At 45.7% G+C, this 24163-nt stretch overlaps 1 protein-coding gene across 3 annotated transcripts in view; it reads left to right on the top strand.

Moving 5' to 3' along the window:
- gtf2h3 (general transcription factor IIH, polypeptide 3) overlaps positions 1 to 23957 on the top strand; it is a 28497-nt gene extending 4540 nt beyond the window's left edge. For 2 of the 3 annotated variants that reach the window (XM_063074003.1, XM_063074005.1), the window contains exons 2-13: positions 3904 to 3983; positions 7774 to 7880; positions 8585 to 8751; positions 8841 to 8903; positions 10799 to 10828; positions 15329 to 15357; positions 17017 to 17091; positions 19896 to 19949; positions 22173 to 22241; positions 23233 to 23368; positions 23454 to 23490; positions 23579 to 23957. In XM_063074003.1, the coding sequence (XP_062930073.1) occupies positions 3904 to 3983; positions 7774 to 7880; positions 8585 to 8751; positions 8841 to 8903; positions 10799 to 10828; positions 15329 to 15357; positions 17017 to 17091; positions 19896 to 19949; positions 22173 to 22241; positions 23233 to 23368; positions 23454 to 23490; positions 23579 to 23666 (935 nt within the window). In that variant the 3' untranslated portion in view covers positions 23667 to 23957. The remainder of the gene's footprint in view (positions 1 to 3903; positions 3984 to 7773; positions 7881 to 8584; positions 8752 to 8840; positions 8904 to 10798; positions 10829 to 15328; positions 15358 to 17016; positions 17092 to 19895; positions 19950 to 22172; positions 22242 to 23232; positions 23369 to 23453; positions 23491 to 23578) is intronic. The other variant, XM_063074004.1, reaches the window with a different exon arrangement.
- The last annotated feature ends 206 nt before the right edge of the window (positions 23958 to 24163 follow it).

The raw sequence follows: 24163 nt of genomic DNA, 5'->3' as shown, positions 1-24163 counted from the left end.
TGCAAGTATCTTTCCTGTTACGCCATAGAATTTTATCTTGTTAAGCAGCCTCATGTGGCACCTTTTCTCAAATGCCTTTTGAAGATCTAAGTAAGTGACATCTACTGCCTCTCCTTTGTCCACCCTGCTTGTTACTTCCTTGAAGAACTCTCACAGATTTGTCAGGCAAAATTTCCCTTTACAGAAACCATGCTGACCTTGACTTATTTTATCACTAGTCTCCAAGTACCTTGATACCAAGTACCTCTACCTTAATAGTAGACCCCAACAGTTTCCCAACCACTGAGGTTAGGCAAACTGGCCTATAATTTCCTCTCTTTTGCCTTCCTCCCTTCTTGAAGGGTGGAATGACATTTGCAATCTTCCAGTCCTCCGAGACCATGCCAGAATCAAGTGATGCTTGAAAGATCATGACCAATGCACCCAATATCTCTGCAGCAACCTCTCTCAGGACTCTGGGATGTAGTCCATCTGGCCCAGGTGACTTATCCACCTTAAGACCTTTGAGTTTGCCTGGCACTTTTTCCTTTGTAATAGCAATGGCATTCACTCCTGCTTCCTGACACTCACAGATCTCTGGTACACTGCTAGTGCCTTCCACAGTGAAGGCAGATACAAAATACTCATTAAGTTCATCCACCATTTCTTTGTCCCCAATACTTCCTCACCAGCATCATTTTCCAGTGGTCCAATATCAACTCTCACCTCCCTTTTACACCTTATATAACTGAAATAACTTTTGGTATCCTGCTTTATATTATTGGCTAGTTTGCCCTTATATTTCATCTTTTCCCTTCTTATAGCTTTTTTTAGTTGCTTTTTTTTGGTTTTTCAGAGCTTCCTAATCATCCAATTTCCCACTCACTTTTGCTACCTTATATGCACTTTCCTTGGCCTTTATGCAGTCCTTAACTTCCTATGACAACCACGGTTGCCTACCCTTGCCATTTGAGAACTTCTTCCTCTGTGGGACATCTCTATCCTGCGCCTTGTGAACTATTCCCAGAAACTTCAGTCATCTCTGCTGTGTCATCATCCCTGCCGGTATCCTCCACCAATCCACCTGGGCAAGCTCCTCTTTCATGCCTCTGTAATTCCCTTTATTCCATTGCGATACTGATGCCTCTGACTTATACTTCTCCCTCTCAAGTTGCAGTATGAATTCAATCATATTATGATGACAGTTTCCTAAGGGTTCCTAATAAGATCTGGGTTGTTATACAACAGCCAATCTAAGATAGCCTTTCCCTGAGTAGGCTCAAACACAAGCTACTCTAAAAAGCCATCTCATAAGGATTCAACAAATTCCCTCTCTTGCGATCCTATATCAACCTGATTTTCCCGATCCTCTTGCATATTGTAAGTCCCCCATTACAATTGTGACATTACACTTATTACATGCCTTTTCCAGCTCCCTTTGCAATCTCAGCCCCACATCTTGGCTACTATTTGATTCCCATAATGGTTTTTTAATCCTTGCAATTTCTTAACTCCACCAACAAAGATTCGACATTCTCTGACCCTATTTCACCTCTTTCTAAAGATGTAATTCCATCTCTTAACAACAGAGTCACACCACCGCCTATGCCTTCCTGCCCGTCCTTTCAATACAAACTATATCCTTTGATTTTAAGCTCCCAACTATGGCCTTCTTTCCGGCACGGTTCAGTGATGCCCACAATGTCATACCAACCAATCTCTAATTGCATCACGAGTTCGTCCAGCTTATTCCGAATGTTACACACATTTAAATACAGCACCTTCAGTCCTGCAATCTTCGCCCTTTTGAATTTTGCCTCTGTGGTACAATTTAACTCTTTGCTCTGTCTGCATTTGTACTCAGTCACTGGCTTGTCCTTCCTTACATTCATGTTACACCCATCATCTACTTGTAAACCTGCTGGCTCATCCTCAGCTCTATCACACTGGTTCCCATTCCCCACTATATTAGTTTAAATCACTCCCAACAGCTCTTAACAGTCTTAAGCTATCGCAATGTGCCAACAGGACTAAATTCATCAAAGCAAATTATTCTATTTTTGTTATTCTGGTCTCCAAACTCCTGGGGGTATACATTTTGCAGAACCCCCCCCCTCACCCACTGCCCCAGAACACATCCTACACAGTCAGGAAATCTCACCTATGCCTCTACCTCCTGAGGAGGTTGAAGACAGATGGACTTTGCACATCCCTACTGATCATTCTACATTTGTAGTTTGGAGCATTCTAACCCACTGTACCACTCTATGGTATGGAAACTGCACTGCGGCAGACAGGAAGGCTGTACGACGGGTTGTCAAAGCTGCCCAACACATCACCAGCACCAGCCTACCCACCATCATGGACATAAATGCAGAAAAGAGCCAGTAACATCATGAAGGCTCCCACCCACCCTGCTCATGGACTGTTTGTCTCATTCCCTTCAGGGAGGAGGCTATGTAGCATCCACACCAGGACCACCAGACTCAAAAACAGTTACTTTCACCATGCAGTAAGGCTGATTGACACCTCCACCCTTCCACAACCCCAACCACCACTACTTTATCTTCTCCTGTCTGAGTCACTTTATGTACAGACACTCCTGTGTCAAGCATCACTTTATGGACATACAGTCAATCTATGCATATTAGCTATCTCATGTATTTATATTTACTGTGCTTTTTATTATTATTGGGTTCTTTATCTTACTGTGTGTTTTTTTTTGTGCTGCATTGAATCTGGAGTAACAGTTATTTCATTCTCCTTTACACTTGTGTACTGGAAATGACATTAAACATACCTCTTTCTTTGCCTGAATAAAAGGCCAGATGAAGGGTCTTAGCCTGAAATACTGACTGTCCATTTCTTTCCAAAGATGTTGCCTGACCCACTAAGTTCTTTAATGGATTTTAAAGGGTTGTGTTGAAAGGAGAGCATAGGTTGTGAGGATTGTGTGGTAACAAGGTACAGGAGCCTCAGGAGTCACACCACCAGGTTCGGGAACAGTTATTACCCCCCAACCATCAGGCTGCTGAACCAGTGGGGATAACCTCACTCACCCCGTCACTGAACTGTTTCCACAGCCAGTGAACTCACTTTCAAGGGCTCTTCATCTCATGGTCTCAGTATTTATTCCTTATTTATTTACTATTATTATTTTCTTCTTTTCATTTGTATTTGTACCGTTTATGTCTTTTGTATGATGTTGTTTGTCCATCCTGTTGGGTGCAGTCTTTCATCTAGAGAAAATCTGCAGATGTTGGATATCCAAGCAACACACACAAAATGCTGGAGGAACCCAGCAAGTCAGGCAGCATCTGTGGAAAAGAGTACAGTCGGCGCTTTGTGCCAAGACCTTTCGTCAGGACTGTCCTGAAGGGTCTTGGCCCGAAATGTCGACTGCAATCTTTTCCATAGATGCTGCCTGGCCTGCTGAGTTCCTCCAGCGTTTTGTGTGTGTTGCTTTAATTGATTCCATTATGGTTATTGGATTTACGGAGTATGCCCGCAAGAAAACAAATCTGAGGGTTGTATATGGCGAGATATATGTCATTTGATAATAAACTTACTTTGAACTTTGAGTTATCGGGCTGGAGCGAAAGGAATGAGTTATGTGTAAGGGATTGGAATTGGAGAATCTGAATGGTTAGGAGGTTCTGAGACCACCAGAGCCCGACACTTGGATGTGGGGTCACATCAGTGCTGTAGTCTCTGTGAGGGCAATTGCCACTTCTTCATTGTTATCCTCTCAGCACCCTGCCCAATAACTTCCATCTCATCCTGGAACAGGATTGATTCCTGGCACTGGAGCCTCGCAGACACCCTGATATCAAGAGCCTATTATGCTGTTGCTCTCTGAAGGCATACCATAATATTCAACAGCCAGTCATTGGTGACCACATTTTCCTTTAATTTTCCGAACAGATGAAGATGTCAACCTCCTGGTTATCGTGGTGGATGTCAACCCCGTTTGGTGGGGCCAGCAGATCCTGAAAGAATCCCAGGTAAGGATTCAAATTGAGGGCAGATAATCCTCCACTTAAATGGAATTTTCTTTTGGAAAATAACACTTTGGAATCCGATAGCTCAGGAATCTGTGCCACAGCATGTGGGCAGTGGGGAGGGAGAGGGATTTGGAGCACCTGGGGAAAATTCATGTAGTGATGGGAAGAGCGTGCAAACTCCACATAAACAGCAGATGAGGCCAGGATTGGACTGATGTCTCTGTGATGCAGCAGTTTTACCACCAACATCTCTGTGCCCTCTATAAAAACATCCCCAAACATTCTTCAATTATCCTTCCATCTCTCAATTAGATCATCTCTTCACCTTCCACATTCAAGAGAAAACAGATATCACTGATCCAGCCTGCCGCCCGCCACCCTCCCACTGGCCCTGGAGTTATTCTGATGAGTCCTTCTGCCGTGAGCATTGTGACCCATGTGAGTGCCCGGCGCGATAACCCAGTGCAGCTGGCTTCCAGGCGACAGCTGACACGGAAGCATTCCCTGAAACACAAACTCGTCTCAGTTCCAAAGTGTTCTTCTGTTGTTAAAGTCATTAGTATGTAGGAGAAAAGGCTCCCCAGTGGTCTTTGCACCGACCTGTCATCTCTGAAACTCTCCATTTACTTGTACTCTCATCCTCTTTCAAAGTTCAAAATACTCTTATTATCGAAATAAGTATATATTATACAACCTTGAGATTCAAGTCAATCAAATCAATAAGTTTAATTACCATTCAAACTATACATAGATACAGCTGAATTAGACAGTGTTCTTCTGGGGCCTGGGTACAAAACGTTCAAAAATAGTGATTTGTCTCCTAACAGACAGCCACAAACAAGGAAACTCAAAAAAAAACAAAAGAAGTCTCCCCAATGTGCAGAGAATAAAAAAAATGCCAGCACAAGCAAATATTGTTCTGAGCTGGTCCACAGTGGGTCCGGGCCACAGATCCTTTGTTCAGTGCAAGAGTGGAGCAGGCTGCAGAAACAGCCCATCCCTCATCTCGCCGTGACCTTTTCAATTCGGCCCTGCACCTAAGTCACCATCCAAACATTGGGTTCAGTGGCTTTGACGTGCTCTGGGGTCTGGACCCTGTTGCCTTGATTCAGCCTGTACAGGACCTTTCTGATTCGGCCCAGCTCTTAAGTCCATTGAATCTCGGGTCTTCCTCAATCTTGGCAACAGGCCTGCTGCCTCGCCTCACCCCGGTTCTGCTACATCGGATTGCCTCCAAGTCCAAAGGGAAGTTACAGGCTATTGCTTGTGATGATCATTTACCAGAAAAAAAGTGTGAATAACAATGTATTTAGATGTTTTCCTTGTTTCATTGGTCACCAGCCAGAAGTCGCTGAGATTCACAGCGGCATCCTAAACCAGAACTGTCACTGCTGTTACAGGATCATTAGGCTTGAAGGCAAACATCCTCAGTGTGGTATCTTGTGAAAAGCCTTTTGGAAATCCATATAGACTACATCACTGCATCTCCCTTTTCAGCTCTCTCTGTTACTTCAGAAAACCACAGCATCACCGTTATGTTGTTGTAGTAGTAGTAGTAGTAGTCATACTTTATTGATCCCGGGGGAAATTGGTTTGTTAGATATGGTTTAGAACATGGACCATCAATGTTGTTTTGAACTAATTATAACTAATGGCACCTAATTAAAATTTCTCCTCCCTGTATATAGAGAGTCGAGCTTATTGTCTTATGTATATGAAACAAATCCATATATGATACAGATCCGCAATTCATTGGAAGCGACATCACAGATAGATGGGGTTGTAAAGAGAGCTTTTGGCACATTGACCTTCATAAACCAATGTATTGAGTATTGAAGTTGGGATGTTATGTTGAAGTTGTACAAGATGTTGGTGAGGCCTAATTTGCAGTATTGTGTGCTGTTTGGTCACCTACCCACAGGAAAAATGTAAATAAGGTTGAAAGTATAGAGAAAATTTACAAGTATGTTGCTGGTACTGGAAGACCTGAGTTATAAGGAAAGATTGAAGGACTTTATTCCCTAGAATGTAGAAGATTGAGAGATTTGATAGAGATATACAAAATTATGAGGAGTATAGATAGGGTAAATGCAAATAGCCTTTTTCCACTGAGGTTGGGTGGGACTACAATTAAGGTCATGGGTTAAGGCTGAAAGGTGAAAAGTTTAAGGGGAACATGAGGGGAAACTTCTCGCAGAAAATAGTGGGAGCATGGAACGAGTTGCCAGTGCAAATGGGTGCAATTTTGATTTCAACATTTCAGAGGAGTTTGGATGGGAAGGTTGTGGAGGAATATGGTCGATGGGACTAGACTAGGCAGTTTAAATGGTTTGGCATGGATGGGATGGGCCGAACGGCCTGATTGTATGACTCTAAATCCCTTCTGCCTGTACACAGAGAGTCAAGTTTATTGTCATATGCACAATAAACATACCTGAAATTTAAACACAAGATATTCTGCAGATTCTGGAAATCCAGAACATCAAAGCCAAAAGCAATTAAAAGTGTACTTGCTGCAGCATCTCCGGCACTGAGCATCAGATACACAATATTCACAATTAAAAACAGTGGTTTATATCCCTCTGCACCCTGTGTATTAGAATGTAGAACAGTGCAGTGCCGTACAGCCCACGATGTTGTATCAAACACATCATCATCAGGGACCCGCACCTCCACAACCCTACCATCCATGTATTTATCCAAACTTCCCTTAAATGTTGAAATCGAGCTCAATTGACACCACGTGCACTGGCTGCTTGTTCCACACTCTCACAACCATCTGAGTGAAGAAGTTTCCCCTCATGTTCCCCTTAAACTTTTCACCTTTCACCCTTAACCCATGACCTCTGGTTGTAGTCTCAGTGGAAAAAGCCTGTTTCCATTTACTCTCTCTACACCCCTCATAATTTTGTATACCTCTATCAAATCTTCTCTCAATCTTCTATGTTCTAAGGAATAAAGTCCTAACCTTTTCAATCTTTCCTTATAACTCAGGTCCTCCAGTCAGGACAATATCCTTGTAAATTTTCTCTGTACTCTTTCTTGTAGGTAGGTGACCAAAACTGCACATTCTACTCCGATTAGACCTCAGCAACATCTTATACAACTTCAACGTAACATCCCACCTCCTGCACTCAATACATTGATTTATGAAGGCCAGTGTGCCAAAAGCTTTCTTTACGAATCTATCTATCTGCGACACCATTTTCAATGAATGATGGACCCACATTTTCAGATCCCTTTGTTAGACCACACTCCTCAGTGCCTCTGTTCACTGTGTAAGGCCTACCCTGGTTGGTCCTACCTTCCTCACACTTGTCTGCCATTTTTCAGCCCTTTTTCCAGCTGGTCCAGGTCCTGGTGCAGGCCATGATAGCCTTCCTCGCTGTCCAATCTTGGTGTGATCCACAAATTTGCTGATCGAGGTTACCACGTTATCGTCCAGATCATTGATATAGATGACAAACAACAACAGACCCAGCACCGATCCCTGCAGCACTCCAGTAGTCATAGGCCTACAGTCAGAGAGGCAATCATCTACTACCACTCCCACGCATGATTTCATACGTCTTCTAGACTAAGATCCTGCCTCTCTCAGGGATGATGTCTTTGGAGCTTCTGTTGGTGTTTCTGTAGCTCTGGGTTTTTATGTGATGGGGTTGCCAGCCCCACCCACCCAAACCTCCTCCTTTGGCAGCCGGGCTTGGGACCGTTAATGGCGGAGTTGACAGGTGATCGTACTAGCTCTGAATTGATTTTGTTGTGGTGTTGTTTCTGCCCTGTTTTCCAGTTCACCCTCTCGAAATGTATGGATGCAGTGATGGTGATGGGAAACTCACACCTAGTGATGAGCCGCAGTAACAAGCTGGCGATTATAGCAAGTCACAGTCAGGAGAGGTAAGCGTATGCGCGAGAGCCCGTTCCCGGGTGACTTGACCTCTGCAAAGTGGCAATGTTAACGTGGTACTCCATTTACCTTTTGTTTCTGCAGCCGTAAACAGCGGAAATCAGGAATTTTATTTGTTGGATCTCTGTTATTTTCTGATCCTTAGGGTTGTTCCAGGAGTCAAGAACGGCAAGCAGTCTTAATTCATAATGATCGTTTATTTTAAAGTTTAAACAACAAACATATACTAAGCGAACTAAGTAAAGAGCTGAGAAACAAAGCAGAGAGATAACTGAACAGCAGAGACAGCGAAGATAAAGGATGGTGCCTCTGAAAAATACATCACTTTTGTAATCGAGACGAGAAATTCCTGAGATAAAATAAATCAATCACTCTTGCACAATTACATTGCTAATTACATAGCCAATGAAAAATGAGAAAGGGATGAACCCTTAGTTTAACCGCTATATAGTTTTCTGCCAGTGAGTGGGGATGAACCACCACATACAGTGAAAAATACATGAGTTTGTTAAAAAGTACAAATGATTAAACTACAACTTTTGCCTTACATTAATTCATCTTATAAAAAGGAAAGGAAAGGTACGTCGCGTCTGGAGTTTCTCCAGTTAGCAGACGATTTCCCTCCAGAATATAAAAAGTATTTTAAAAAGAGTGGTTTCCAACCGTGTCCTGCATTTACCTCTTGTTTCTGCAGTCGTTTCCTATACCCAAGTAAACAGTGGAAATCGGGAAGCTTTTCCGATAGTGGTGGCACCACCTCTGCCGAATCGACTCTGTCCAGCAGCAAGGACGGTAAGTTCGAGCTCTTGGCATTGGAAAACGACATTGTCACCGAGGAGATCAAAGAGCTGATGGCAAAAAGTAAGTGTCCTGTCGGACCGATGATGCATTGCTGTGCATTTGTGTTGCTGCACTGGAGCACCATGACATCTTCCTTCTCTGCATTGCAGCTGAGGTGAGAGCCCATCTAACGGAAACCTTGCTGGCTGGATCTTTGGCAAAAGCTCTGTGCTGTATCCTTGCTCCAGAATTCATTCCAAGTCTGTTTGAGCTAGTGATGGCGTGGCTAGTGTTTCACTCTCAAGCGCCATAATTTGCAGACTTCCATCTGTTAGTAATGGAATTGAAATGCTGAGGCTTTATAAGCTATTGGTCTTACTTGGAGTATTGTGAACAAGTTTTTGGCCCCTTATCTAGGAAACGATGTGCTGGCATTGGAGAGTATCTGGACGAGGTTCACCTGAATGATCCCGGGAATTAAAGGGTTAATGTATGAGGAGCATTTGTTGTCTCTGGGCCTCTACTCACTGGAAATGAGAAGAATGAGCGGGGATCTCATTGAAACCTATTGAATATTGAAAGGGCTGGATAGAGTGGATGTGGAGAGGATGTCTCCGATAGTGAGTGAGTCTAGGAGAGAGGGCAGAGCCTCAGAATAGAAAGCTGTCCCTTTAGAACAGAGATGAGGAATTTATTTAGCTATAGGGTGGTGAATCGGTGGAATTCATTGCCACAGCCAGCTGGGGGTATATTTAAAGCAGAGGTTGGTAGGTTCTTGATTTGTAAGGTTATGGGAACAAAGCAGGAGAATGGGGTTGAGAGGGATAATAAATCAGCCATGATGAAATGGTGAAGCAGACTCAATGGGCTGAATGGCCTAATTTTGCTCTTATGGTCTATATTTTTGTAAGGTTTCATTATTATTGCTATAATTTGCAGAGTTTCACTGTTGTCCACATAAGAGAAGCTTCCTGATGCTACATTCTTAAACAGGTGACTCTTGCCCAACACTTACAACGTTTCTCTGGTAGATAGATTGTAAACATCTCATTATTAAGAGGTTTCTGGGCAGATATGGAGGGAAGTCTGTCAGTTTTAGGCCTAAATTTAAATCTTGTCAATGTGACCATTGTAGAGGAGATATTGTTCCTCACAGAATTCTGTTTCACTGCCCTCTAACCGGCACAGATTGGAGCTTCCGGTCAGGCCACAGTTGAGTTTAATGTCATCTGCACAGGTCTACGTGTGCGCAGCTGCAACAAGAAACTTGTTGGCGCTGCATCACAGCCGCAGAGCATCAGATAAGCAGCATTCGCAAGAAACACAAACAAATTAAACACAATAGTTACAAGGAAGAACATAATTAGAACAAAGCAAACAGTTAGTTTAGTGGCAAGTGGTCATTGTCTGTTTGTATGTGTCGTATGACATGACCGTGATTGATCTTGGCAAATTTTTCCACAGAAGTGCTTTACCATTGCCTTCTTCTGGGCAGTGTCGTTATAAAGATGGGTGACCTAGCCATTATCAATACCGTTCAGAGATTGTCTGCCTGGTGTCAGTGGTCACGTAACCAGGACTTGTGATATGTACCAGCTGCTCAAACGACCATCCACCACAGCTCCCGTGGCTTCATGCGACCCTGATCGGGTGAGGGGTGCTACACCTTACCCAAGGGTGAACCGTACATTACTGGAGAGAAGGAGTGCTTGATACCTTCTTTGTATCTCCATCCCACCACGCCTGTGGTCATAGTGTTGCCAAACTCTAGTGATTGGGGTTGTGCCGGCTGGTTAGAGCACCAAATGGTTGAAGGGAAGTAGCTGTTCTTGAACCTGGTGGTGTTGACTTGAGGATTCTGTACCTCCTGCCCAACTGGAGCTGTGAAAAGCTGGCACGGCTGGGATGGTGGGGACCCCTTTGATAATAGATGTTGCCCTCTTGAGACAGTGTCTCTTGTAGATGCTGCTGATGGTGGCGAGAGACGAGCAAAATGCCTATCCGTGTGCCTCCGGTCATTCACTTCCAGTCTGATTTAATTGGACGAGTGAAGGTTTAAATTCCATTGCCACTTGTCTGACTCTGCTTCTCACCTGTTGCTTTTTTCTCTTAACACTTCGGATGTCAGATATTCACAAAGTGAATAAGGAGATGAATGGTAAGTAGGAGAGTGAGGTACGACTTACCTTCGTTAGCTCAGATTGCAGAGTGAGATATCTGATTGAGTTAACGAATCTCAGCTCCGCGATAATGGAAGGTCACTCCATTCCCCTTACAGAGCACGTGGGAGTTCGGCATTTTGTGTTGTACTTTTCTATAACTATGTGGGGATTGCAGAAACCACTTGTAGACTTTCACCACTTGGTTACAAGTGAGAGTGGTTTAAATTATCGAGTTCAAAGTTCAAAATACACTTATTATCAAAGTACATTTTCGTCACCATATACAACCCTTAGATTCATTTTCTTGTGGGCATTCACAGTAAGTACAAAGGCCAGTGAGGCCCCTCCGTTGGTCAGGGTCGACCACTGATGTTGTCTCCCGGCTGTCTGCGTGATATGCAAGCCAGGGCAGTATGGTAAGCTGCTGCCCATGTAGCAGGCTCCCCTTTCCACACAGCCGATGGATCTGAGGGAATGACAGAGACCGATGGTTTGTTACCTGCGGCAGCGCAGGAGTTGCCAGACAGTGTCGAACTCAACATAGGACTGCTTCAGGGACACCAGCTCCATAATTTTCCCTCGGGGTTTACTCCCAAAGCCTTCCCCATGAGTTGAAACGTTCATTTGGAGCAGACTCAATGGGCTGAGTGGCCTAATTCTGCTCCTATATTTTATATTGCCCAACCTGCCGAGTGTCAGCAGCGTCTTCTGTGTTTGTAACTGTTAATGTTAGTCACAGTTAGACTCCATCTCGCATTGCTTTGTCCACTTTCCAAGAGCACTACAGCACAGAAAGAGGCCCTTCAGTCCATCTAGTCTGTGCCAGCCTGGTCTCTGCCTAGTGCCGTCTACCTGCACCCCAACCATAGCCCTCCATATCTCTCTCATCCATGTATCAGAATCAGGTTCAATATCACTGGCAGACGAAATTTGTTGTTATATAGCAGCAGTACATTGCAATACATAATCATAAAAACTATAAATTATAGTAAGATGTAATTTTACATCTTACTGTATATCTAGACAGTTACATTAAATAAGTAGTGCAAAAAAACCAAATAAAAATGCAGTGAGTTGGTGTTCATGGGTTCAATGTCCAGTCAGAAATCGGATGACAGAGGGGAAGAAGCTGTTTCTGAATCACTGAGTCTGTGTCTTCAGGCTCCTGTACCTCCTCCCTGATTGTAGCAATGAGAAGAAGACATGTCCCGGGTGATGGGGGTCCTCAATGAATGGTGCCGTCTTTTTGAGGCATCGCTCCTTGAAGATGTCCTGGATGCAGGGGAGGCTGCTGCCCATGATGGAGGTGACTGAGTTCACAACTTTCTGCAGCTTATTCCAGTCCTGTGCAGTGGCCCCTCCATACCAGACGGTGATACAGCCAGTTAGAACGTTCTCCAAGGTGCATCTGTGACATACCAATTCTCCTCAAACCCCTAGTGAGGATTGCCACTGTCTTGCCTTCTTTGTAACTGCATCGATATGTTGGGTCCAGGACAGATCCTCAGAGATGTTGTACCTATCTAAGCTTGTTTTAAGGGTGACAATCCACCACTTCTGCTGGCAGCTTGTTCTGCACTCACACCACCCCTGAGTGTAGAAGTTCCCCCAGATTTCCCTTCAATATTTCACCTTTCACCCTATGTCTATGACCTCAAGTTGTAGTCTCACCCAGTGTAAGGGAAAAATGCCTGCATCCATTTACCCTATCTATACCCCTATATTTTTGTATCCCTGTCTAAGATCTCCCTTCATTTTCCTGAACTCCAGAGAAAAAGTCCTAACCTATTCAGCCTTTCCCTATAACTCAGGCCCTCGAGCCCTCGTAACATCCTTGAAAATTTTCTCTGCAACTTTCATTATTGATATCTTTTCCGTAGGTGGGTACCAGAACTGTGCACAATAGTTGATCTAAATCCCATTGTAACCCAAGACAACCTTCTTCACTGTCCCAGTATACCACTGATTTTGGTGTCATCCACAAATTTAGCCATATCATTCACAGATATGACAATCAACAGTGGACCCAACGCTGATCCCTGTGGCACACCACTGGTCACAGGCCTCTGGTCTAATAAAAACAACCCTCTGCGACACTCCCCCCCCCATCACTCCTACCGCGAAGCCACATTTGTTTGCAGGATGGCAGACGTTTCATCAGTCGAGGTGACATCATCGGTGCACAATTGAGCGTTGCCTTTGCTGAGCGCACACGTTTATATTGGTCCGACTTGTTGTTCTGATTGGTTTACTGTCGCACTGGCCACTAGTCTCCACTGGGTCCCAGCCAACCAATTTGCTAAGTGATCTCCACTAGCCTGTATCCCTGGTCATCAGTCGTTGTGAGCGTTGACTCCTAGGGTGTCCACGGCTCACCTCTTGGTGCTGATCTTGCATATGCACAGGTTGGCAAATCATGCCCAGTTCAGTATGCTTGTTAATAGAGTCTTCCGTTGAGAGCCAAGCTTCTTGCTTTGTACTTCTGCCAGTATTTTTGTGGGTTCCCACATGAACTTGTGTCCTTCTTGGTTTTCATGTGCTGAGATGTATCAGAGGATTGTGTCTTACGGCCAGTTGATGTTCATGCAGTTTTGTGGATAGTTTTCTCTCCGTCTGTCCTACGTAGTGTTTGGAGCAGTTGGATTTGGTATGTTACGTTTGTTCTCTCCATGTGGGCTGTTGGGTAATTGGGTTTCGAGACTTACCACAATTCACCCTGGATCTCATGCGATGTAACCTTCCAGACTAGCCTACTATGCAGGACCTTACCAAAGGCCTTGCTAAGCTCCATGTAGACAACATCTACCACCCTTCCTTCATCAGTCCTCTTTGGTCATCTCATCAGAAACTTCTCTCAAATTCATGAGACATGATTTTTCCACACACAATAAGTCTTTGTTTTTCCGAATACTGGTAGATCCTCTCCCTCAGAATTCCCTCCTGTGACTTTACCACCACTGATGTTAGGTGCACTGGCCTGTGGTCCCCTGGCTTACCCGTACAGTCCTTCTTAAATAAAAGTTCAACATTAGCCACCCTCCGATGCTGCGGTACAGACCCCTGGGTGATAAAGGTATGAGTATCTCTGCCAGGGCTCCAGCAATTTCTTCTTGGCTTCCCACAATGTCCGAGCATATACTTGCTCAGACCCTGGGGATTTATCCACTGTGCGCCTGAAGACAATCTGGATGATCTGTCAGATCAAAATTAACATCAGAAGAACAAAATGGCCTGCCGTATTCCTATTGATATTCATCATATAAATATGTTTCAGGACATCACTGCTCTCTTCTCTGAATTCCGTCTCCCCCATGACTTCCTCGGCATTTAAATCCTCATCCTTGGGTCTACACATAGGCATCCATTCTCATCCTGTTCACTTTCCAGTTGCTCTTTTGCCCTTAATATACTAACAGAATGTTAATATACTTTCAGGTCCTGTTATAGTTATAGATTTGTTGAGTATGCCCGCTCAGAGTTGTATATGGTGATATATGTGTACTTTGATACTAAATTTACTTTGAACTTTGTAGCTCTTAGTATTCTCCTTTATCCTAACTGCCAAGGATGACTCATGTACCCTTGTTGTCCTGATTGCCTTACCGTGTACTCTATATCCTCATACTCAAGGGATTTGTCCATCCCAGCTGCCTAAAACACTTTTAAACTTTAAAAGTTCGGTGATTACAGGAGTTTAAGGGTTAAAGAGAAACCATGCCTCTGATAGGGGCGTCCAAATTGAAATCAAAATTGGGGCCAGGCTATTCAGGCTTTCACACTAAACCAGGGGCTCCAGCGTTTTTGTTAATGCCATGGACCCCTACTGTTAACCAAAGGGTCCATGGGCCCCAGATTGGGAATCCCTGCTCTAGAAGTTGTGATATCCTGATCCTGAACATTTTAAAGCCGAAAAGGATGGGTTTTGTAATTACGGTTTTCAGAGGTTATGGAACTGTGGTGGGTCAATAAACCTCAGACGAAAGATCTCCTCAAACACCCCCTGTAGCTTCTGGCTGCCGGACCTGATTCAGAATCAGAATCAGGTTTAATGTCACTGGCATATGTTGTTTTACAGCAGTAGGGCATTGCAATATATAATAATAATAAACTATAAATTACAGTAAGAAATATTTTTTACAAATTACATGAAACAAGTAGTGCGAAGAGAGCAAAAAAGAGTGAGGTAGTGTTCGTGGGCTCAATGTCCATTCAGGAATCTGATGGCAGAGGGGAAAACTCTGTTTCTGAAGTGTTGAGTGTGTATTTCCAGAATTCAGGATTTTTATTTCAGGTTTACATGACCTCACTGTTTTTCTTTTGAACACCGGAGTTCAGGTGATGATCTGCCAAGTCATACTGTACAGAGAGGAGCAGAATTCCTACCCCCTTCCTGTGATATTTCAGTAAATGTGCCGTGTTGCACACTGAGGAACAGCTTAAGTTCGATTTGTAACTTGATGTCACAATATTTTCCTTTCTGTTCCCACAAAATGCAGCCAGCCACGAGCTAAAGTCCCGAATATTGGTGAGTTTTCTGTAGCTACTGTCAAAGATTACTTGTTGATCTGTTTTTTTTATATTTGAAGATACAACACATCGACAGGCTCTTCCAGCCCTTGAGCCCACACTGCTCAATTTTACCGTGCGACCAATTAACCTACAAACCCGTCTGTCTTTGGAGTGTGGGAGGAAACTGAGGCTCTGGAGGAAATGCACGCGGTCGGGGGTGGGGGGGGGGGGAAACGTGCAAACTCCTTACAGGCAGCAGTGGGAATTGAACCTGGATCACTGGTGCAGAAAGAGCATTACACTAATCACTACGTTACCGTGTTCCCCCTCCCCCCCACTTCTTGTAAGATGTGGGGTGATGTTCTGCTGTTGGCTGGGAGCCTGAGAAGCCTGTGGCCCACTTGAGCCCTGGCAAGGGTGACCCAGGGGGACATATAGCTGTGAGCCTGGGAGTGGCGGTCTGGACACGGGTCGGCCTGGGGACTGTGGAGCGGCTGGGGGTGGGGAACAGGTGACCTTGATTCTGGAGCGGCTGGGGGTGGGGAACAGGTGACCTTGATTCTGGAGCGGCTGGGGGTGGGGAACAGGTGACCTTGACTGTGGAGTGGCAGGGGGTGGGGAACAGGTGACCTTGACTGTGGTGCGGCAGAGGGTGGGGAACAGGTGACCTTGACTGTGGAGCGGCAGGGGGTGGGGAACAGGTGACCTTGATACTGGAGCGGCAGGGGGTGGGGAACAGGTGACCTTGATTCTGGAGCGGCTGGGGGTGGGGAACAGGTGACCTTGATTCTGGAGCAGCTGGGGGTGGGGAACAGGTGACCTTGACTGTAGTGCGGCAGGGGGTGGGGAACAGGTGACCTTGACTGTGGAGCGGCAGGGGGTGGGGAACAGGTGACCTTGACTGTAGTGCGGCAGGGGGTGGGGAACAGGTGACCTTGATTCTGGAGCAGCAGGGGGTGGGGAACAGGTGACCTTGACTGTAGTGCGGCAGGGGGTGGGGAACAGGTGACCTTGATTCTGGAGCGGCTGGGGGTGGGGAACAGGTGACCTTGACTGTAGTGCGGCAGGGGGTGGGGAACAGGTGACCTTGATTCTGGAGCAGCAGGGGGTGGGGAACAGGTGACCTTGACTGTGGAGCGGCAGGGGGTGGGGAACAGGTGACTTTGACTGTGGAGTGGCAGGGGGTGGGGAACAGGTGACCTTGCCTGTGGAGGGGGTGGGGAACAGGTGACCTTGACTGTGGAGTGGCAGGGGGTGGGGAACAGGTGACCTTGACTGTAGTGCGGCAGGGGGTGGGGAACAGGTGACCTTGATTCTGGAGCGACAGGGGGTGGGGAACAGGTGACCTTGACTGCACCTCTGGCCGTGAGCAGGAATTTCTTTAGCCAGAGGGTAGCGAATGTGTGGAATTTATTGCTGTAGATGGCCTCAGAATACAGGGACGTCCATTTAGAACAGCGATGTGGAAGAATTTTTTTTAGCCAGAGAAACCAAGTCATTGAGCATGTTTAAAGCGGAGGTTGATAGGTCAGGGTATCAAAGGTTATGGGGAGAAGGCAGGATCATGGGATTAAGATGGATAATAAATTAGCCATGATGGAATGGTAGCACACTCAACGGGCTGAATGGCCTAATTCTGCTCCTACGTTTCATGGTGTTATGGTCTCCTCCACAGGTTATTAAAGCCGCTGAGGACTCTGCTGCTCAATATATGAATTTTATGAATGTTATCTTCGCAGCGCAGAAGCAGGTAGGTTCCTACGCAGAATGAGAACTCTTAACACTGATTAATTCTGTTCATTAAGGTTTCACAGCCATGAAATATATTGTGAAATCTGAGTCACTGCTGTGCAGTAAGCTGCAGGCTTCATACGGGCCAATGTGCTGGTGACAGGTCAATGGTTTTTAGTGGCGTCAACTGAGGAATGCATGTTGGTCAGTTCACTGAAGATAACTTCTATGTTTCCATGATATACTGTCCTGGGATCCTTTATGCCTAGAGGAAACTGTAAGGTTGCCTATTATTTAATGATTCCTCTGAACCCTCCAAACCACGATTTCCAGATGTCATACTGACTTGACTTACAGGTGACTCCAATAATAAATCAAATCTCTCCTGGCAACACACATCAAAGTTGCTGGTGAACGCAGCAGGCCAGGCAGCATCTCTAGGAAGAGGTACAGTCGACGTTTCGGGCCGAGACCCTTCGTCAGGACAAACTGAAGGAAGAGTTACTAAGAGATTTGAAAGTGGGAGGGGGAGGGGGAGGGGGAGATCCAAAATGATAGGAGAAGACAGGAGGGGGAGGGATGGAGCCAAGAGCTGGACAGGTGATTGGCAAAAGGGATACGAGAGGATCATGGGACAGGAGACCCAGGAAGAAAGACAAGAGGGGAGGAGAAAACCCAGAGGATGGGCAAGGGGTATAGTCAGAGGGACAGAGGGAGAAGAAGGAGAGTGGGAGAAAGAATGTGTGTGTAAAAATAAGTAACGGATGGGGTACGACGGGGAGGTGGGGCATTAGCGGAAGTTAGAGAAGTCAATGTTCATGCCATCAAGTTGGAGGCTACCCAGACGGAATATAAGGTGTTGTTCCTCCAACCTGAGTGTGGCTTCATCTTTACAGTAGAGGAGGCCGTGGATAGACATGTCAGAATGGGAATGGGATGTGGAATTAAAATGTGTGGCCACTGGGAGATCGTGCTTTCTCTGGCGGACAGAGCATAGGTGTTCAGCAAAGTGGTCTCCCAGTCTGCGTTGGGTCTAGCCAATATATAGAAGGCCACATTGGGAACACCAGACGCAGTATATCACCCCAACCGACTCACAGGTGAAGTGTCGCCTCACCTGGAAGGACTGTCTGGGGCCCTGAATGGAGGTAAGGGAGGAAGTGTAAGGGCATGTGTAGCACTTGTTCCGCTTACAAGGATAAGTGCCAGGAGGGAGATCAGTGGGGAGAGATGGGGGGGACGAATGGACAAGGGAGTCGCGTAGGGAGCGATCCCTGTGGAAAGCAGACGGGGGGGGGGAGGGAAAGATGTGCTTAGTGGTGGGATCCCGTTGGAGGTGGTGGAAGTTACGGAGAATAATATGTTGGACCCGGAGGCTGGTGGGGTGGTAGGTGAGGACCAGGGGAACCCTATTCCTAGTGGGGTGGCGGAAGGATGGAGTGAGAGCAGATGTGCGTGAAATGGGGGAGATGCGTTTGAAAGCAGAGTTGATGGTGGAGGAAGGGAAGCCCCTTTTTTTAAAAAAGGAGGACATCTCCCTCGTCCTGGAATGAAAAGCCTCATCCCGAGGGCAGATGCGGCAGAGACGGAGAAATTGCGAGAAGGGGATGGCATTTTTGCAAGAGACAGGCTGAGAAGAGGAATAGTCCAGATAGCTGTGAGAGTCAGTAGGCTTATAGTAGACATCAGTGGATAAGCTGTCTCCAGAGATAGAGACAGAAAGATCTAGAAAGGGGTGGGAGGTGTCAGAAATGAACCAGGTAAACTTGAGGGCAGGGTAAAAGTTAGAGGCAAAGTTGAGGAGAGAGTTCTGATAGTGTTGATGGAATAGAAGTGTATTTCCAGGATGTCACGGTGTGGCTGTCACGTTTTTAATCCACGGTTCTTTTGGAGGTCAGGAAGGAGGCACAAATTTTGTTGTTTATTAAGGGTCAATAGAGCAAAGAAAATTGAGAAACGGACAGTGATAATGGTCTTGAAAATGAAGGGAGAGAAGACAAAAAAAAATGGTGCTGCCATGTGGTGGCTCTTTTTACACCCAAAGATAAGAAACATTCCTTTTAAATTTGCAGAAAAGAGTCAAGCAGTCAGATACCCAGTATTCAGGTAATGCAATACCAAGAGAAGCCTTCAGTAGAATACAGAGAACTGTGACCACTAGGGGACACGCTGAACAACTGCATATACATACTGTGACCACTAGGGGACACACTGAACAATTGCATATACATACTGTGACCACTAGGGGACACATTGAACAACTACATATACACACTGTGACCACTAGGGGAGACACTGAACAACTGTATATACATACTGTGACCACTAGGGGACACATTGAACAACTGCATATACACACTGTGACCACTAGGGGAGACACTGAACAACTGCATACACATACTGTGACCACTAGGAAACATACTAAACAGTTACATGTATATAAGTTATTATATAACATACAAGCAGTTAATTGATTGTTAAGCTGGAATAAAATAACAATTAAAGAGTTTAATCCAGCAATGGCGATATGTGGCCGTGGTGCACAGTGCACCTGCTGACTCCTCCCTTTGATTGAGATCACTTGGGTATGTGAGAAATGGAGACTGGAGACAAAGCGGTTTGGATAACTGATGTACAATAATAGATGGTATAGTTCTGTGGTGGGGTGGAGAGAGACTGTTTACAGTGGGGAATATTCCAGGCAGTTTGTTGTACATTTACAGATGGTACATTTCTGGTGGTGAGAGTGGAGGGAGAGACTGTTATCAATGGGAATAATCCAGGCAGTGTGTAATACAAATATCTGGATTCTTTCTCTCTTAGAATATTCTGATTGATGCATGTGTTCTGGACTCTGATTCTGGACTCCTGCAGCAGGTAAGTAAGGGTTGATGCTTTAGATTGAGACTGTCTGCTTCATGTAAAGTATCTCTGTATTAGAGTGCACCTCATAAAAATACCTTTTATCACATGTATCATTGAGTAGTACAGCACAGTATGGGTCCTTTTGTCTACCATGTACAGTACCGACCTATATAAACCTCAATCTAATCCTTTCCTCCTCCATGCCCCATAACTGTGTTTTTTTTTACAATCATGTGCCGATCTAGAAGTCCTTTAAATGCCACTTCAGTATCTGACTCTTCCACCACCTGGCAGTATTTTCCAGATGCCCGCCTCTCTGTGTGTAAAAAAAAACACTTATCTCTGACATCCAACCATCACCATCATCTTCTTCAGGCCATCACCCCTACTGGGGTTCAGGCTGCTGACAGCAGCTTACCAGAGTCCTCCGTTCTGGGCCACTCTTTTAAAGTGTCGCCCCATCTTCGAAGATCCTTCCTCTCCCAGGGATGAGGTCTTTGGAGCTTCTGTTGCCGTTTCTGTAGCTCTGGGTTTTATGGGTTGCTAGCACCGTGCCCAGCCCTCCTCCTTTTGCAGCCGGGCTTGAGACCATCCCCTCTGTTACATTCCCCCAATACTTTCCTCCAATTACATTAAAATTATGCCCCTTCGACTTAGCCAGTTCTGCCCTAAGATAAAGTCTGGCTGTGCACTTGATCTAAGCTTCCTAACCTCTATCAAGTTTTGGATTTCATCCATCAAGAATTGCAGCTTGATTGATACCACATCCATCACTTGAAATACTCTGTCCCTCTGACACCAGCATTGATGTGTGTGACATTATTAATTACATTAAAAATCTATTAATGCTGTTCTTGTGAACCTTGGGTGCTCCATTCCATGCACTCATTCCATGCTCTGTGAAATACAACTTGACATCTCCCCTGAACTTTCCTCCACACCGTTAAATGGATGTCCTTTGGTATTGGCCATTGTCACCCTGAGGAAAAAGTGCTGATTGTTCTCTCTATCTATGCCTGCCTTAATCTGTTACACCTCTATCAAGTCTCCTGTCATGCCCCACTCCAAAGAAAAAAGCCCTAGCTCACTCAGCCTTTCTCAAATCTCCTCTGAGCCCTCTGTAAAGCTTCGACATCCTTTTTATAATGAGGCGACCAGAGGTGAAGACAATACTCCAAGTTTAGTGTAACCAGAGTTTTATAGAACTGCAGCATTATCTCACAACTCTTGAACTCAGTCCCCCAACTTCTGAAGGCCAACACATTATACGCTTTCTTAACCACCCTATCAGCTTGTGTGACAACTTTGATCTGTAGACTCAGACGCCAAGATCTCTCTGTTCTTCCGAGCTGCTAAGACTTCTGCCATTAGCCTGTACTCTGCCTTCAAATTAAATTTTCTGAAGTGAATCACTTCACAGTCTTCTAGACTGCACTCCATCTGCCACTTCTCCACCCAGCTCTGCATCCTATCAATATCCCATTGTAATCTATAGCAATCTTTTACGCTCTCCACAACCCTGGCAAGGTTTGTGTCATCTGCAAACTTACTAACCCACCCTTCCACTTCCTCATCCAAATTATTTATAAAAATCACCAAGAGCAGGGGTCCCAGAACAGATCCAGGTGGAGCACCCCTGGTTACCGACCTCCAGGGAGAATACATTCCATCTACAACCACCCTTTGCCTTCTGTGGACAAACCAATTCTGAATCCACTCAGCCAGGTTTCCCTAGATCCCAAGCCTCCTGACCTTCTGAATGAGCCTACCATGGGGAAACTTATCCAACACCTTACTGAAATCCATATACACCATATTCTCTGCTCTGCCTTCATCAATCTGCTTTGTCACATCCTGAAGTATCTGCTCTGGTGGTCTTTGCGTCGTGGAGCTAGATCTGTTGATGTCACCCTGGTGTTCTCTGTGTTACTCCAATGTCGTTGCCTCTTGGTTATTGCAGCTGCTGTTGGCTCTGTGTTGTGGAGCCGTGCTGCCCCCCCGTCTCAGCTGAAGTGATCCTTTGGCACAGTATCATTTCGGCATTCCCTCCCGCCCACCCAGACTGTCTCAGCTTGGGAATGTGTGAGTCTGGGAGGTTTTGGTCTCTTTCCTGTCACCAGGACACTGAGAGCTATACTCTCTCTGTGCTGATCAGTCCGAGGTTCTGTACCCGGAGTACAGGGATTGTGGAATCCATTTGGGTCTGCTTAATTGGGGTTTTCTCTCTGTCCGTAGGCTGCGGATATAACCGGCGGATTATATTTAAAAATACCACAGCTGTCAGCAATCACCCAGTATCTGCTGGTAAGGTGATTCCTTAAACATGGAGTTTGCTGGTGCCTGACTTGTTCAGTGGTTCACCATCAGGGGGCAGGGGCAGGAGCAGGAGACAGGTGTGTGTGTGTGCGCGCGCGCACGAGTGAGACTGTGCCTGTGAGTGTGTGAATGATTGTGCCTGTATCTGTGTCGGCGTGTGTCTTTATCGGAGTGTGCGTGGTGATGTGTGTTGTGAGTGAGACCGTGTCTGTGAGTGAGTGAGTGAGTGTGTGTGTGTGTGTGGGATGTGATGTGATTGAGACAGTTGCATGTGGGGGAGACGGGAGTGTGTGTGTGATGCCGGGGTTGGGTGTTTGTGTGTGGGAGAGGGAGGGTTGGTGGGTAACAGGGTGGGTGGGGTTGGGATCCACCAGAACCTCTGTTGAACTTCAGGATGTTGAGAACTCAGACACTGGGAATTAAACGTTCTGTGAAGAGTAAAGATCCTCTCTGGCATGGTAATGCCACCTCGACCTTGCATCTACCCTGCCTGGTGAAGGTCCCTCCCAGAGAAGGGTCCCAGTCTGCTTTACTGCTGCTTTGGTCTGCCTCCTGGGCAGGTCAAAGTTCAACTCTCACCAGAAATTTGTAAATTTTAACGCAGTGGCTTGGTGGTCTGTGTCCTGCGATGTGTTGTGTTTCCTCAGCAGGGAATGGGGTAGTTTGTATCACTGTGTTCATGCTAATCATGGCAGTGATGAGGGACTGAGACACCCTCCATGAACCCTGATGAGAAACTTCAGAGAGAAACTTCCTGTTCCACACAATTTTATCAGTGACATGGGTATCCCAGGAAGCCCGTCCTGTTGTTCAGTTGGACCTGCATCTCAGTCTATATTAGGCCCACATTCCCTGACACCCTTCCGAACAGAAAGTCCTCAGCTGAGAGGAGTTGTTGAGGCTCTGAATGTAATTCTCTGGCTGTTTCTCTCTCCTCCTTGCCCCGCACCACCTCTCACCTCTCACCTCCAACCTCCAGTGGATGTTCCTGCCAGCGCCAGAGCAGAGGTCCCAGCTCGTCCTTCCTCCCCCAGTTCATGTGGATTACAGAGCTGCCTGCTTCTGCCACCGAAACCTGATCGAAATCGGCTACGTGTGTTCTGTCTGCTTATCCAGTGAGTCTCAAACACTTTCTCGGTTGTTGAAACTTTTAATTGTACATTGTTCAGTCTCTAATGAATTCCTCTTTTTAATTTTTAGTATTTTGCAACTTTAGCCCTATTTGTACAACATGCGAGTGAGTATTGGGGGAGGGTTCAGTGGTTTGATTCCATTACGGTGGACCCATTGTGAGTGCTGACAGTGTCTTTTCATTTTACGTTCAGAACTGCCTTCAGAATTGCCCTGCCACCTGTACTGAAAGCCAAGAAGAAGAAGCCAAGACCCCCGACACTGAATTACCTGGCGAGCTGACACCAGCGGACTGAACTCGATTCAAGCCCCTCCTTCCACTGGGACTTCTGCTCTTCCAGCTGCCTCTGGAGCCTGTGGAATCGGTGCGATAATCCACTGGCAAAGCTCACACACTCCTTTCGGTTGCCGATATAAGGAGTTGTGACACAGTTTTAAACTCCAGATGTTGTGCCGTTGGTGGAATGAGAACAAACCCGCAAACTTTGGGTCTTTTTTGACCAATTTGTGCCCTTTTGTAAATGCTCACATTTGTAATAAATGCAGAGAGGATTTTGGAAATTTGCCCCTGCATCAGAGTTAGAATGACCTCTGCTCCCTTCTACTTTGTAAAGTGGAGGAGGCTGTGAGACTGGTACCAGTGATACTGCCCAGAGTCACCTTCCAGCTAACACTAGCGAGGGAGACGTGGAACTAAACACAGGCAGGAGATTTCTGTCCCTTGGCCTGAAGACCAAAGCGGGGTGGGGTGTGAGTTCTGATCATGAATTCCATGAAAG

The sequence above is a fragment of the Mobula hypostoma genome, chromosome 21, assembly GCF_963921235.1.
Source record: "Mobula hypostoma chromosome 21, sMobHyp1.1, whole genome shotgun sequence".
In the NCBI taxonomy this organism is placed as follows: domain Eukaryota; kingdom Metazoa; phylum Chordata; class Chondrichthyes; order Myliobatiformes; family Myliobatidae; genus Mobula; species Mobula hypostoma.
Note: the sequence above shows the minus strand (reverse complement) of the source record. Positions and strands in the feature narration are given on the sequence as shown.